This window comes from Cimex lectularius, unplaced genomic scaffold, assembly GCF_000648675.2.
Source record: "Cimex lectularius strain Harlan isolate CLEC.00 unplaced genomic scaffold, Clec_2.1 scaffold49, whole genome shotgun sequence".
Classification (NCBI taxonomy): domain Eukaryota; kingdom Metazoa; phylum Arthropoda; class Insecta; order Hemiptera; family Cimicidae; genus Cimex; species Cimex lectularius.
The window spans coordinates 749,496-764,729 of NW_019392644.1; the positions used below are offsets into that span (position 1 = coordinate 749,496).

The 15,234-nt window shown below is 33.8% G+C and overlaps 1 protein-coding gene across 2 annotated transcripts in view; it reads right to left on the reverse strand.

The window, feature by feature from the left end:
* Nucleotides 1-450: 450 nt before the first annotated feature.
* The window catches only part of LOC106670075 (ATP-binding cassette sub-family G member 4), a 44,254-nt gene continuing 29,470 nt past the window's right edge, over nucleotides 451-15,234 (reverse strand). For both annotated transcript variants that reach the window (XM_024230296.1, XM_024230292.1), the window contains 10 exons: nucleotides 13,821-13,938; nucleotides 8,205-8,394; nucleotides 5,405-5,550; nucleotides 5,101-5,339; nucleotides 4,790-5,041; nucleotides 4,552-4,730; nucleotides 4,327-4,495; nucleotides 4,164-4,264; nucleotides 1,377-1,718; nucleotides 451-1,314 (listed from right to left, as the gene is read on the reverse strand). In XM_024230296.1, the coding sequence (XP_024086064.1) occupies nucleotides 1,156-1,314; nucleotides 1,377-1,718; nucleotides 4,164-4,264; nucleotides 4,327-4,495; nucleotides 4,552-4,730; nucleotides 4,790-5,041; nucleotides 5,101-5,339; nucleotides 5,405-5,550; nucleotides 8,205-8,394; nucleotides 13,821-13,938 (1,895 nt within the window). In that variant the 3' untranslated portion in view covers nucleotides 451-1,155. The remainder of the gene's footprint in view (nucleotides 1,315-1,376; nucleotides 1,719-4,163; nucleotides 4,265-4,326; nucleotides 4,496-4,551; nucleotides 4,731-4,789; nucleotides 5,042-5,100; nucleotides 5,340-5,404; nucleotides 5,551-8,204; nucleotides 8,395-13,820; nucleotides 13,939-15,234) is intronic.

Here is a 15,234-nt window from a genome sequence, read left to right on the forward strand (position 1 = left end):
GATGAAAAAAAGGTGCCAGGGGTGACGTAGAATTTGAACCAACAACCTCAGGGTCTACAAGCAGAATATCTATACACTGACCCCCTCGGCTACTGTGGTCCCTTAAAATAATTGCTAGTTTGATAGAAAAATTTGTTAGAGGCTTTTTTTCTAGAACAATTATATTATTCTATTTTTTTACTTTGACAATGTTGCCCACAATCATGGTTTTCTTTTTCATTATTTTGTCAAAACGGAGTGTAATTATGTAAAGGGTTGCAGATGAGGGGTCAGAAATACTTTTAATGCATTTCATTATATTTATTATTAATCAAAAATTCAATGACCATGCCAGGATTCAAACCCAGAACCACGAGCGTGGCAGATATGAGTCAGACCACTCAGCCACCGCAGTCCCTGCCCCATGGATATAATGTCATGGAAGACAGAAAAAAATATAATTCATAAGACATAAAAATATATTTGATTAAATGTTGGGCAACGATAAAAATACAATAATATGGATTTATAAAACATATTTTCTAAACAACAACAGATGGTCCCGTATAACTAATCGATATTTGAGATTTAATACTAAATCTCTATTTACAGGCAATACATTCATAATTAAATGATTTGTAGTAAAATAAACAAAAACAAACTACAAACTGAATGGAAATTGAGATGACTAATTGTGTAATTACAAACAAAAAGTTCTATGTACAAGTTTAACTAAATTATAATTAAACAGAAATAACCTAACCCGAAGAGGCAAAAATGGTAAACTACTCAACAAAGAACATAAGAGAAAAATTCAATTTTAAAAACAAAACAATTTGATTTATTCACTATCTCGCCTTTATTGAGCAGATACTTTAAGTAATTTTATTAATTTAAAAAACTATCACAGGAAACACAATTAATATATTAACGCAAGGAATGTACACATTACATCTATGCATATATTTTTCTTTTCTCTTTTCTCTTTTAGTAATTGCAAGCATTTACCTTGAGCACTTTCAATTAAAAATAAAGAGTTTAAATTGACTCCGATACAGATCTAAATAATTGTTCTACATTATTTTTCTGCATGAAATTAATGTTGAAGTACATTGTAAGAGGCACTTAAAGTAATTATTGAACCGTAAAAAAATATGTCATGGATTACTCTTTATTCTATCGTTGCGACATAAGTTTCCATCTTAAAAACAAGAATGCTGCTATTCTCAGAATGAGGAAAATAACAACCAAAGCGATTATATCCAGTTTGAAGTCAGCATCAAGCATGTCAAGCTCTTCCAGTGTTGTTTCAGGAGATTTAAAATGGCAATAGACCTGTAGAAAAACAGCGTTTAATAAAAAAATTTACTCAAAGAATTATCAATTAATTAATTTACCTGGAAACATTTGAGTTTTTCCCTTCCGAACGAGTACGTGGCAAGGGCAGTGCCCTCGAACCCGTATCTGATGTAGCTGAGGTACGTGATCCACCTGAGGTATATCGGTATGGCATCAAAGCTGACAAAGAATCCGGAAAAGAGGAGGAATGGCACCGACATGACTGGAGCGAGGAAAACACCGTTCTGAACATTCATGGCTGCGCCGACGACAAGGCCGACGGACTGGGCGACAAATGAAATGAGAAGGCACGCTGACAAGAACATTGCGTATCTGGAAATTTCCGGCGGCTGCGATGTTAAATAGTAAACGATCGAGACGTACAAGATGCAAAACACAGTCTGAAATTAATTATAATAAATTAATTATTAAGAAAATGATTAATCAATAAAGTTGCTTGTAACTAAAAAAATGTTTCTATAACAATATTATGTTATTTATATTATATTCTACATGATTTCTGCTGGTAAATATAGACCACAGTGGTTGAGTGGTTAGGGCATCCGACTCATATATGCCACACTATGTAATTGATAATAAATAGTATAAAAATGTAGTGATCATATGAAAGAAATCAAACTCAACTACACTGTGATAGAAATCAAAAATAAAGTCAAATATCTAGGCATCACACTAGATAAAACACTAACATTTAAGGAACACATCAGCTCCATCATCACAAAGGCAACACGAGCTTTGACGGTGTGCAGAAGAATAGCAAGGAGAAACTAGGGATGTAGGCCAGAAACCCTGTTATGGATGTACACCATAATAGTAAGACCTTTTACTTACATACGGAGCTATAGCCTGGGCTGGTAAAGCGGAACAAATAACCAAAAGGAAAGAACTCACAAAAATACAGAGACTTGCATGCATCTGCATAACGGGAGCATGAGAACATGTCCTACAATTAGCATTGAAAAGATATTGGGACTAATCCCCCTACATCACATGGTAGAAAGGACAGCACAGAAAACCATAATCAACATTATTAGAGAGAAACCTCCAACAGGAATAAAACTGAAATGGAGAGACAGAAACAAACTGTGGAAAAAACCATCCATCACTCATGGCTCCAAGAGATGACATGAACAGGATGTTTGAATTTAACCAAAAATTCCGAATACATCTGGGCACCAAAAAAGAATGGGAAGGAAAGGGAAATAACTCCCTTAAAAATGGCACCATCCTTTGGTACACAGATGGATCTAGAACACAAGAAGGTACGGGAGCAGGAGTATTTGGACCCGGAACCAAATACTCAGAACCCATGGGAAAACACACTAGAATCTTCCAAGCTGAGATTCACGCAATTGAAAGATGTATTCAATTCAATCTAAATAAAGGATACAAAAACAAGAATATAGCTATCATGTCAGATAGCCAAGCAGCCATCAAAGCACTAAGCTCAAATACCATTAATTCAAGGATGGTGCTGAACTGCAAAACCAAACTAAATATATTAGGTATGCAGAATAAAGTCAGCCTCTGCTGGATCCCAGGACACATGGGAGTAGAAGGCTGTAACCCCTTTGGGTATTTGCTTGACCTCAAAAGGTGTACCAAAAATTTATGGTCCGGCTCTTTCGCCAGTTTTAAATTAAAAAAAATAACAAACAAAATCTCAACTCAAAATGTATTTACAAATAAAATTTCAACTTCAAATTTTAAAGAAACAAAATACGTTTTCTGGGACAAATAAAAAAAACCTTGAATAACTAAGGGGGAGCCTTGACTCACCTTGAAAGAAAATTTCTAATTAAAATCGTCTGGACAGCACCAAAGACAGGGCAGGAGTGAGTTCCCCCGCTCTGATCATAAGAGACGGAAAAGATAATCCGCCCCTGCCCATCGGTACTGGCGATTAGAGGCGTGACAAGGCAACGAGAAAGCGGACACCCTTGCAAGGAAAGGGGCTGCCACACTGCTGATAGGACCCGAACCCTTCTGTGGCATAGGAATCCACACTATTAACGAATATCTCAGACAGAAGGACAAAAAGAAAATGAGTGAACTTTGGAATTCACTTATTGGACATAGACAATCCAAGAATCTTCTAACCAATTTTGGCAAGAAAGAAATCACAGCATGTGTCAAAGGAGCAGGAACAGACTGCGAATCCTAACAGGATTCCTAACAGGACACTGTAGATTAAATGGACATCTAAAGAAACTTGGAACAATCCAAGATGGCACATGTAGATTCTGCAAGGAAGCAGAAGAGACACCAACACACTTACTAACAAACTGCGAAGCTACATTAGCCCGCAGGAGGAAGTGTTTTGGGATGTACAATGTGACCATTCAAATCAGAGCTTCAACCATTGAAATCAAGTTTCTTGATGAAATAGGACTCACTGATGTGCTTTAGGCAGAGCATGGGGGATACAATAGCTCTTAAAGGGCGCAGTATACTTACCCTGAAATTACATCTACATCTACATCTACATCTACATCTACATAAAAATGTAGTGGTTTGACCCTCGTTCACAACACCCAACTGGTAGTATATAGTAGCTATCCTGTATGACAGGAATTACTTTAATAAGTACATAGATCAGGGGACCACAGCGATTGAGTGGTTAGAGCATCTGTCTCATATTTGCCACGCTCTGGTTCTGTATTTGAATCTCAGCATAGAGCGTGGTTTTTAATTGATAATAAATAGTATGAAAAATTTATTTTGATGTGGTTTGAACCTCATCCATGACACCTAACAGATAATCGGTAATTAAACTATCCTGTATGACTTAACTAAGTCCAAAGAGTATAAATGATAAAACTTACTTGAAAAGGTATATCAGAAACTGTAATTGCCATATAATAAGACCGTAATGAGTACCACCGATTGAAATTTTCTTTAATTAAAACAGGCATCTCCAATGGGACTGAAACATGAAATTTATAAAAATAAACAAAATTAAAAAACAAAAATTATTTGTAAACTCACATGACAATATTGTGATTGTCATCGATGTGTACATGAGGAATAGCATGTTGAAGAAGAGGAATCCCAAATTACTGAGTACCTTTGCTCCATCGTTACCGATGTCGTAGTAGAGAGCTCCGATCAAGATGCCGACGAGAATATGGGCGAACAATCTCAAATACATGAGCGTCTGAAATTTTTTAATTAAATTAAACACTGTGCGATGATTGAAAACTTTTGACTTACCCAGTCTCGGCGTGAGAAAAGAAGTGCTCGTTTAAGTACAATCCAGAACTGGTTGAATTCCGACGTCCCATAACGGTTTTGGTTTTTCGGTAAAGCCTCAGGAAGCAGGTTTGATGTGACACCGCTGGTTTTCTCGTTGTCTCCAGTCAATTCAATTGGAATGACGACACCATCACCGGCTAATGATATTTTCATTAATAATCAGGGAAAAATTTTGTTTAAATATTTTATTTCTTACTTTGTTGAGAAGTATCCTTCGCAATGTCATCACGAGCATAGGCAAGAAGCATATTATTTGTTCCATTTGAGTTATTACTTGGATTTTCAGCGTTTGACGAATTGTTTACTTTTTTATCTGCATTTGCATTGTTAAGCTGCTGTTCTGAAGTTGTAAAAGGTTTCCCGGCTTGAATATCACATTTTCCGTTTTGTATAGCAGTGACCAGTTTTCTTACATAATCACCATACTCTCCACAAGATACTTCGATGACTGCAAGGAAAACCATGTTTTAGAAAATTTATTACCAATTATTTCACTCGATGACTCACTGAATGAAGCAGGGTTGTGATAGCTGGGGCAGACGAGGCCGAGCGTTGCCATGAAAGGAACAAGCTGTTGTGTCGAACCTTGATAAACACACTGACCCTCAGCCAAAGTGTAAAGATGGTCGAACATTTCAAACAGCCTTGCGCTCGGCTGGTGGATGGTGCAGATGATCGTCCGTCCACCACGGGAGAGGCTCTTCAGAAGGGATATACATTGGAAGCATGATGAACTGTCCAAACCACTAAAAAACGCACATGATTATAGAAGTTTTTATTAATTTTAATTTAAAATATAATAGAAACCGACCTGGTAGGCTCATCAAAAAACATGATGGGAGGATTGTTCACAAGCTCCAGGGCGATCGAAAGTCTCTTCTTTTGCCCACCTGACAGATTTGACGTCTTCGTCTTTACATGCTCCTGAAGACCCAGGGTTTCCAAAATTTCTTGAATCTACAAAAAAATATACATATTTAGAAATAATGAAAAGGAAAATGTAGCCTATACTGAAAGATATGATATAAAATTAAGCAAAAAAAGTCCCAGTACTTTGGTTATCTCTGGTCATCCAGTACAATAGAACATGACCGAAATTCATCACCTCACTGACCTTAACATATTATCTTAAAATAAAAAATTTTTTAAACCTTCTTAACCTTATTTCTTATAAAAATTCATTTTGACAAATTGATATTTTCACTGTATAAAATTAATATTAATAATATTCCTGGATAATATTCCTAAATATTACATCATAAATACAATTTGAATAATATAATATAAACCCAGCTAACATCTAAAGTTTGGTCATTTCTGATCAGTTTTGTCTGCCTATCCATGATGTTTTGGTTTCCCATCAGACTCACTCCAGACAGTGGGAACACAACTGGCATATAAAAGACCAAAACAAGCGAGGATAGGCAGACCAAAAGATCAGAAACGACCAAATTACAGGTTCGTCACTTGGCAGACCCCATGGAGAAATCTACCAATATCATACATGTTTATTCTATGTAATTTTCAAATTTCTTCTTCTAATTCTAATTCTTACTAAATTCACTATTTTTCATGGTCCGCTTGACCAATTGATAACATTCAATTAATTAAGGTTTTAAGTCGAGATAAAAAAGTCAGTGTCACAAGCAGGATTCGAACCCACGACCTTCGGCTTTATACACCGCTACTCTACCACTTGAGCTATCGTGAATTCAATCCACTCGGACACTAACTTCCCATCTCAACCCCACCTTTTTTTAATTTTCCCTCCTTTTTGCCATTTTTCAAATGTCATGTAATCTATTTGATTCTCGGTGACAAATGAAGTGGCCACGGAGAGCTTTAGTGAAGTATACTTCATTTTTAATTCATTAAATTCACTATTTTTCGTGGTCCGCTTGACCAATTGATAACATTCAATTAATTAAGGTTTTAAGTCGAGACAAAAAGGAGGGAAAATTCAAAAGGTGGGAAGTTAGTGTCCGAGGGGATCAAAGTCACAATAGCTCAAGTGGTAGAGTAGCAGCGTATCAAGCCGAAGGTCGTGGGTTCGAAAACCGCTCATGACACTGATTTTTTTATCTCGACTTAAAACCTTAATTAATTGAATGTTATTCTTACTATTAAAACACATAACGTCTAGTCATAAACTGGAGAAAACTTTTCTTTTTTTTATTGTCAGATTAATTCTGGAGGTCTGCATGGTGATGAACCTGAAGTTGGGTCAGTTGCAATAATTTTGGTCTGTCTATACTTACTGTTTTGATCTGTGAGACATGTTTAGTCTTCCTTTCAGACAAAATGAACGCCGAAGAGGAAAAGAAGCCGAAACAAAAAGGATAGGCAGACCAATATAATTAGAAACAACCAAAATGATCACTCCACAGATCACATGGGCTACTGACTTATATATGCTCAAATCTGCATTTGTACATATACACATGTATAGTTGAATTCTCTCAGTCCACCAGTAATTCCAGCTTTTGTAATTTACAAAAAATCACCAGCAGGCGTCGAGATTCACCCACCGCAGGTCAGATCTTAGCCTTATCCGTGCACCCACTGTGGTTGGATTTTGGGTCAACGGTTAGGCTAATTCAGCACCTAATGCATACAGATACTAGATCCAAACCCATTCACACTCGTACTCATTCTTAAATACATTCTCTCCTATACCTTTCACTCGACAAGGGTAGTGGTGAACTGGATTTTCATTGATTACCCCTTGCACCTATTTTCAAGGTCAATGGGGTACCAACAACCACCCTCTCACTCCTCACATTCATGCCAATAAATACATTCACTCGCAACACTCACTAGGGGCACAAAACTAAAATTGTTATATACAATAAAACAACCCTTTTTCTTCCAAGATACTCGCTGCCATGCTCGAGCACAATTCTCAAATCGGGGGGGGGCATTACTATACTCTCTACATAGAACAAAGGAATTGTACCTTTCATTTAGGTGGAACACATCTTACAAAGCTTTTAAATTTACATGCTGTTTGCTAAAATTATTTTAGATCTCATACTAATTGCTTTATTTATTTAAGTAAAAATTAAACATCTAATGTCTAGAAATAAAGATAAATGAGATCATACATAAGCTGCAAAAAGGATTTGTTTTTTATTAGAGTTTTTCTTTAAGTCTGCATAGTGATAAACCTAAAGTTTGGGCGTTTTCAACCATTTGAGTTTAAACTATCCTTGCTGTTTTCGTTGACACATTTTGGCATTTCGCCATATTCAGCGGTACTTTTTTTTAAATGTTTCTGTCTTTTAAAAATTAAAAAACATTAAGCAATAATTTTTTGAAAATGAATCTACCAAATATCTTGAATGATAACACAATCTACAAAAGTATAAAAGTTCAAGAGAGCAGATTAATTGTTTCTTGTGTAGATAATCTTAAAGAGTAAAAAGTTCAAAAGCCTGATACCTTGCCTTCAATAGAAATCAAAATAATGAAAGAAAAAAAGTTAACTAGTTAATACGTGTGATAAGATAAAATACAATTGGAATTGATAAAGTTTGAGAATATAAACAGCTAATCGGTACATACAACAGATCTAAACTCTAAGCTATATAAGAAAAAATGCGACGACTTACCACAGTGTTTTTTTCTTGCTTATTAATTTGATTTCCAAGCTTTAAAGCTGTAGCTACGTTCATAGCTTCTTCGACAGAGAGATTCCCGTGGAGCTGATTGTCCTGCATGATGTACGCCGAAAGCTTAGCAAACTGTGAAAGGTCTCTTTCAGCCCCATTAATTGTAATGGAACCATCCATACCAGAAACTCTGTGAAAGAAATTAGAAATTTTTTATTTTATTTTCAGATTGGAATTTTTTTTAAATAACAATAGAACAATTTGACTTAGGAAGTATACAATTAATTTAAGGTTTTTTTGTTGGATAGAAATTTAAGAATAATAAGCTTATTTTTAATTGGAAGATGATGGAATGGGACTGGTGCTGAGTGGTTAGGGTGTCAAACTTGTATTTCCCATGCTAGCGGTCCAGGGTTCAAATCCTGGCATAGCCCATGAATTTTTAATAGGTTTTCTTTTTAATTGTTAATAATATGGCGAAAGTATTGTAATATGGTTTGACCTCTTGTCCACACCCAATGAGTTTGTTAACTTAATGATTATTTGAAGATCATGAGATGCGGTCTGGTGTGATGTAGGTTTCAGAAATATTTTCTTTACCGGGCCAATGTTTCGATCTTTATTGAGATCATCTCAGGGTCTGGGATTTATAAACACTGTTTAAATTTTATAAATACATGTAGGATGTGAAAAAAAATTTATACAATGATAGAAAATTTTATATTCAAACAAAGCATATACGAGTACAAATACTTTAATTGAATATTTTCTAGCATTGTATAAATTCATTTTTTTCACATCCTACATGTATTTATAAAATTTAAACAATGTTTATAAATCCCAGGCCCTGAGATAATCTCAATAAAGATCGAAACATTGGCCCGGTAAAGAAAATATTTCTGAAACCTACATCACACCAGACCACATCTCACGATTTCTGAATAAAGATTGAAACGTTGGCACGACAAAGAAAATGTTTTTTTAAAACCTACGTCAGACCAGACCGCATCTCACGATCTTCAAATTATCTTTAAGAACAATAATTTTTAACTGAAAGATGATGTAATTCCAAATATCATCAAACTACAAATTCATCCATAAATATAATATAATAAACTATAAAAATAAAATAACAATAAAAAAATATATATAAATATAATATAAACACAGACCAACCAAAGTTGGCAAAATGCCTAACAAAACCTGCGATAATAGGAAAATCAGAATGACCAGAAATGACTAAACAGTTCATCACCTCACAAACTTAAACACAAAAAATCGTCTTTTTTCTTATAAAAAGGGCAAGCTTGACAAAATAAAACACAGACCAAGATGGTGAACAAAACCTGTGAGAATAAAATGAAGGATTGAGTCAATTGAACTGAACTAAGGAATTAAAAAAAGCACAATAAGCCAATAGAGTGCTGCTTGGTTTTTACCAAACCCCCATTTCCTAGCCCCTCATCATCATCAATCATGATTGTTCTTTTTAAGATAATAACGCCGTAAAAACACTACTTGCTATACACTGCATTAAAATAATCCTATTGAATGAATATTTAAGGAAAAATTTAATCCTATAAAATTGACATCATTACAAATGTTTTTATCAGGGGAAAATTTTTATATTTTTTCGCTTTTTCCTAAAAGCCTATGCGAGCGATGAAGAATACAGTATGACCTTTTAGACATTTGTTGCAAGGCGTATTTCGTGAATTTCGTCTTAAGGGGAAAGAAGCATTGCACCATAAGTTTCCAAAAGACTCGTCCGTGATGTAATCTCACGGCTGGCTGGAGGTCTGCTTAGCTGTTTTTTTTTCTTCTTCTTTTTATATTTTTCATTTTGTTATTGCATCCGCGGAATTAGCGAATATTTCTAAATAGACGATCTTAGAAGAACGTAACCGGGTGCCCCAGATCTGCAGGCTGAAAGGGGGAAATGTGACTCAGGGCCGTTTGTAATCAGAATGATAATTAATGTTGAATATGTTTTGAATATATTATTCAAGACTGATAAAAAAAATTCATTAAAAATAAGTGAATTATTTTCAGTCGTCACAATTTCAGTTAATATATGAAGAATGGTATAAAGTTCAACACAGATCTTTCAAGATTTTTTGAATTAAAGGTAATATCAAAAATTATGCATTTGAGCCAATTATAAAAGTTAAAACCACCAAGATTTACTAGATAATTTTCTTAGTAAAATATTTCATGACAGTCTTATAAAAATGCACTATTTTTATGCACTATTACTAAGAACTATATATCATTGAGGGAGGCGCAACTTTTAAAGCGTTGGCACATAGCTCATCATTTGTAAAGTAAAGGTCCCGATATGTAACCAGACAAACTTACAAACGAGCTTTTTTTTTTCAAAAACTACGGCACCCAGAGAGTTCATGTAACTTCGCAGTTGAAATATCCTCTAAAGAGAAAAAATTCTATCGTTTAGTATTTTCTGCCATGTCGATTCTTACTTTGTTTTTCTATTGCACATTTTTCACACTGAAAAACAGCGTTTACAAGGCAGAAAGGAATTGACGGTTCGACAGATTTCTTCGTCCTAACTGCATTAAGAATTTAAGTCAAGATCCCAATAATGAAAGTCAAGCGGGAGAAATGGAAAGTTGAGGGTAGAAAACAGAAAAATTAAACCCATCTAATGGCATCTTTGGGTTTTTCATTAGAACAAAACGACACTATTTGTGTTATTTCGCCTCTGGCAAAGACCTTTGAATTGTTATCACGTATCCCATTAGTGGCATGACGTAGGGACTTTTAATGTCGATGTCATTAGCGCGAATTTGAATATTTTTTCTACTGGCAAGCAATTGGTCGAAACAACATTCCGTGTCGATGCCTTGACCTTTTTACAATGCGTTTCTTTAATATACGTGGGTCATACCACTCACCCCTGAAGAGAAATCAGGAAGAAGGATCGTACAAGCAGAAAATAATGTTTCTCTCATGATCATGGAGATTTGTGTACCTAAATTAAAACACCATATCGTATACAGTACTAGTTTGTGAAGATAACTTTTTTAAACTTATTTTGCTCGAATAGCAAGTCAGTACAGTTTAAAGTTGTAGGGCTAAGAAACCTTGCTGAAATGTTTCACGATCTTCCACCAGTTTCAAGCAATTCCGACACTTCACTAAGGTGGAAGGCAATTTAACTACAGAGTAAGAAAATCTTAATTTTCATTGCATACCTTTTTGGTAACAAAACCAACGGTATTGCTTACCGTTTGCCCCTTTTTCAAATCAAATACATTCTTTTGTAAATCAAATTCAACCCTTTTGCAATTTAACACTTTTGAATATAAAATTCACTTTTTTGTAAATCAAATACATTCTTTTGTAAATCAAATTCAACCCTTTCGCAATTTAACACTTTTGAATTTAAAATTCACTCGTTTGCTAATCAAATTCACTATCTTCCAGTTTATATTCACCCTTTTGCAAATCACATTCACTCTTTTGTAAATCAAATTCACTTTTTTCCAATTTAACACTCTTTTAAATATCAAATTAACTCGTTTGCTAATCAAATTCTTCTTCTTACAATGTATATTGACCCTTTGCTAATCAAATTCACTTTTTTGCTAATCAAATTCACCCTTTTGCAATTTAACACCTTTCTGAATATCAAATTCACCCTTTTTACCGATTAAATTCACTCGTTTGTACATCAAATTGAATGCAAATCAAAATCACACTTTTGCAAAGAAAATTCACCTTTTTGAAATTTAAATTTTGACTTTTGTAAATAAAATTCACCCTTTTGTAATTTAAATTCTGCCTTTTGCAAATCAAATTCACCCTCTTGCAATTTACATTTAATGTTAGAAGTGTAGACCAATTTTTTACTCACGAACACTCCCCTAGAAGAGAAAAAAAGAGCTAATTCAGTTGTTACTTACAAGCTTTTGACCTATTTTAAGATCATCATCAAGGCAATTCAATCTTAAATATGTCCACAGATTGACAATTTAATTTTTTAAATTCGATCTAGACTCCTTGAAGACCGACTCAGTCCTAACATTACCCAGAACTGTAACGACTGTCCCGCAAATTAAATTCTCCGTTTTGCAAATAAAATTCATTCTTTTGAAAATCTTATTCACCCGTTTTCATAAATTCACCCTTTTGCAAATCAAATTCACCCGTTTGAAATCAATTTCACTTTTATGCAACTTATATTCAACCCTTTCAAAATCAGGTAGTCTAGATAATAACAAAATATATTATGTTTTTAAAGTCGTGCAATAATGTTAATTGCGTAATAAAATCTCTAATATCGAGTATAAATTATAAAAAAGTAATCGAAAATCACCTTTCCATATTTAAGTATTTTCTGAAAAAGATGTTCAAATGATTTTTAACATTTTTCATCAAATATAATGAAATTATGAATCCGGAAATGAAAACGTAGGCTACAACTGGCAAAAGAAAAATTCCGTTTTTAAACTCTTTTAAGAAGTTGATTATTGCAAACTTAGAAAATAGAGCCGATACTAATAAAAATGCTGTTTACCTTTTTTTTAGGTGGAGTATTTTTTGAGAAAATTATGGGTGTCAATAGAAAGCTGACACCCTGCATACTTATTTTGTACCCTGTTGAGCTGTTGAGGAGATAATAGGTTATTATTAAGAATATACAGTATTAGTACAACTTCTGTTCCTCCCCTATATTTTTGTTTATTGGGGCGTATATGTGAAAAACCCGAGAAATTTATTTTTTTGTCTAGTTTCTTATGAATCAAAAAGTTTAGGTCTAACCCTCCAGAATAACAGGATGCGGATAAGAAATAAACTATTTCATATAGTAAAAGAATGAATTTATTTTGTAAAAGGTGAATATGATTTGCAAATAAGTGCATTTTAATTGAAAAAGGATGAATTCGATTTGGCAAGGGTGCAAAAGGTAGACTTAGCTTTGTTCCAAAATTATTCGATTAGGAATAGTTTAAAAACTAGTTCTATATACGAATAAAATGCATTGTATAAATTCACTTTTTTCCACATCCTACATGTATTTGTTAAATTTAAACAATGTTTGTAAATCCCAGGCCCTGAAGATGATCTCAATAAAGATCGAAACGTTGGCACGATAAAGAAAATGTTTTTCTGAAACCTACATCACACCAGACCGCATCTCACGATATCTGAATAATTATACGAATAAAATATGTACTAAAAGAAAAAAATTAATTTCTCCAATTTCTATTAATTATTAATATTAATAAACCTAACAGGGGAATGGGAACACGAGTAAAAGTATAGTTAAGCAGAGTGAAAATTTTGAAAACGTTTGCAGTTTGATCAAGTGATCAACCCTGGTCAGCATTTTTTTTTACATTTTATTCTTCGCATTTATTCTTCTTTCTACACCATCTTCCAAGACTTATTTTAGTTGTTGACAACTAATTGTTGTCATTTTAACGATTCCCCTGGTGCAAAACCGACAGAATTTTACCTCAATTTTCCCATGCTTACTCGCTGCAAATTCAAATTGGTTTTACCCCAAGGCCCCTCTGTTCACAAACGGGACATTCATAGTAATCACTTCTGATGAAAGACGTGACATGATTACGTTTAAAAGTGAATCACCTGTAACCGGTGAGGATGTTGAGCAGAGTCGACTTCCCCGCACCGGACGGGCCCATGATGGCCGTGAGCTCGCCAGATTTTAGCCTTCCGCTCACTGATTTCAAAATAGTTTTTGTTGCTGTAACAAAAATAAAAAAATTCAAGTTACATTTTACAGAAAAATACATACTAAAAACTTTAATTAGCTTGATCAGCTATTAAGAACGCGCTCTTATTGTTTTCTTAAGTTCAAGTTTTCAATCTTAACAGCGTATGGTATAGATTTTAGATGTAAAACTATGAATAGCTTTAATTTTGCTTAATTTTAAACAATAATAATTTTTTCTGAAAGTAAACGGCTCGAAGAGATCGGTGGGGAAAACCAAGTGATTCATCATTAACTGGTTAATCATCATTGGAAACTCCCTCAGATGAAGTTCACGCTGTGCGATCAATTTATAATTGAAATTGTTTCCATTTTATTTCCCCGTTTGCAAGGCGTAAAGCTTTTGAGTTGGCATTATGAAATATCCCGAGTGATAGCAAGTATGTTATCGATCAAAGAGCAATAACAATTATTAGCAATGTTCTAAAAATAGCTATGTAAAGATTTGAACAAAACGTTAAAAAAAATTTCGAAAAGTGCAGAATTTGAAAGATTGTCCAGATGTTCACTGTTAGAACTCTTATAAACCTCTTTCATCCTAACAAACGCCTGTGAAATAAAAAAAACTCAAGTAAGTAAGTCAAAGGATGAAAAAAGGCAGGTCATAACAGGGTGGTTCGTTATGAGATGCACAAAAAAATTAGGGGGATAGTAAATTATAAATGAAGTTTTTTCTTCTTTTTTTTTTCAAATTAACCCTTTTTAACTTCAAGTTAACCTTTTTAAAATTTAACTTTAACCTGTTTTAATTTCAAATTAACCATTTAATTAATTAAGGTTTTTAGTTGAGATGAAAAAAGTTAATGGCACGTTTTTCATCTCAACTAAAAACCTTAATTAATTGTAATGTTTAATTGGTCAAGCGGACCACGAAATTAGTGAATTTAGCCATTTAAATTCAGGTTAACCGTTTTAATATCAAATTAAACTTTTTAATTTTTCTCTAAAGCATTAAAAAATTGTATGAAATAAGTATGTAAAGTAAAATTAGTATTTGACTTTTTTATTAATATAAAATTAATAGGGTTCTTAGATCATATGAAAATTAACTTCAAATTAAAAATTATACCAAATTAAATATTAAAATAGAGGATTCTTATTTTGATTTGAGAATTTTTTAAAATATAAACACGCAAGAATGGCACAATTACACAGAAGACAAACACTTCGAGCCCTGAAGATGATCTCAATAAAGATCGAAACGTTGGCACGATAAAGAAAATGTTTTTCTGAAACCTACATCACACCAGACCGCATCTCACGATTTCT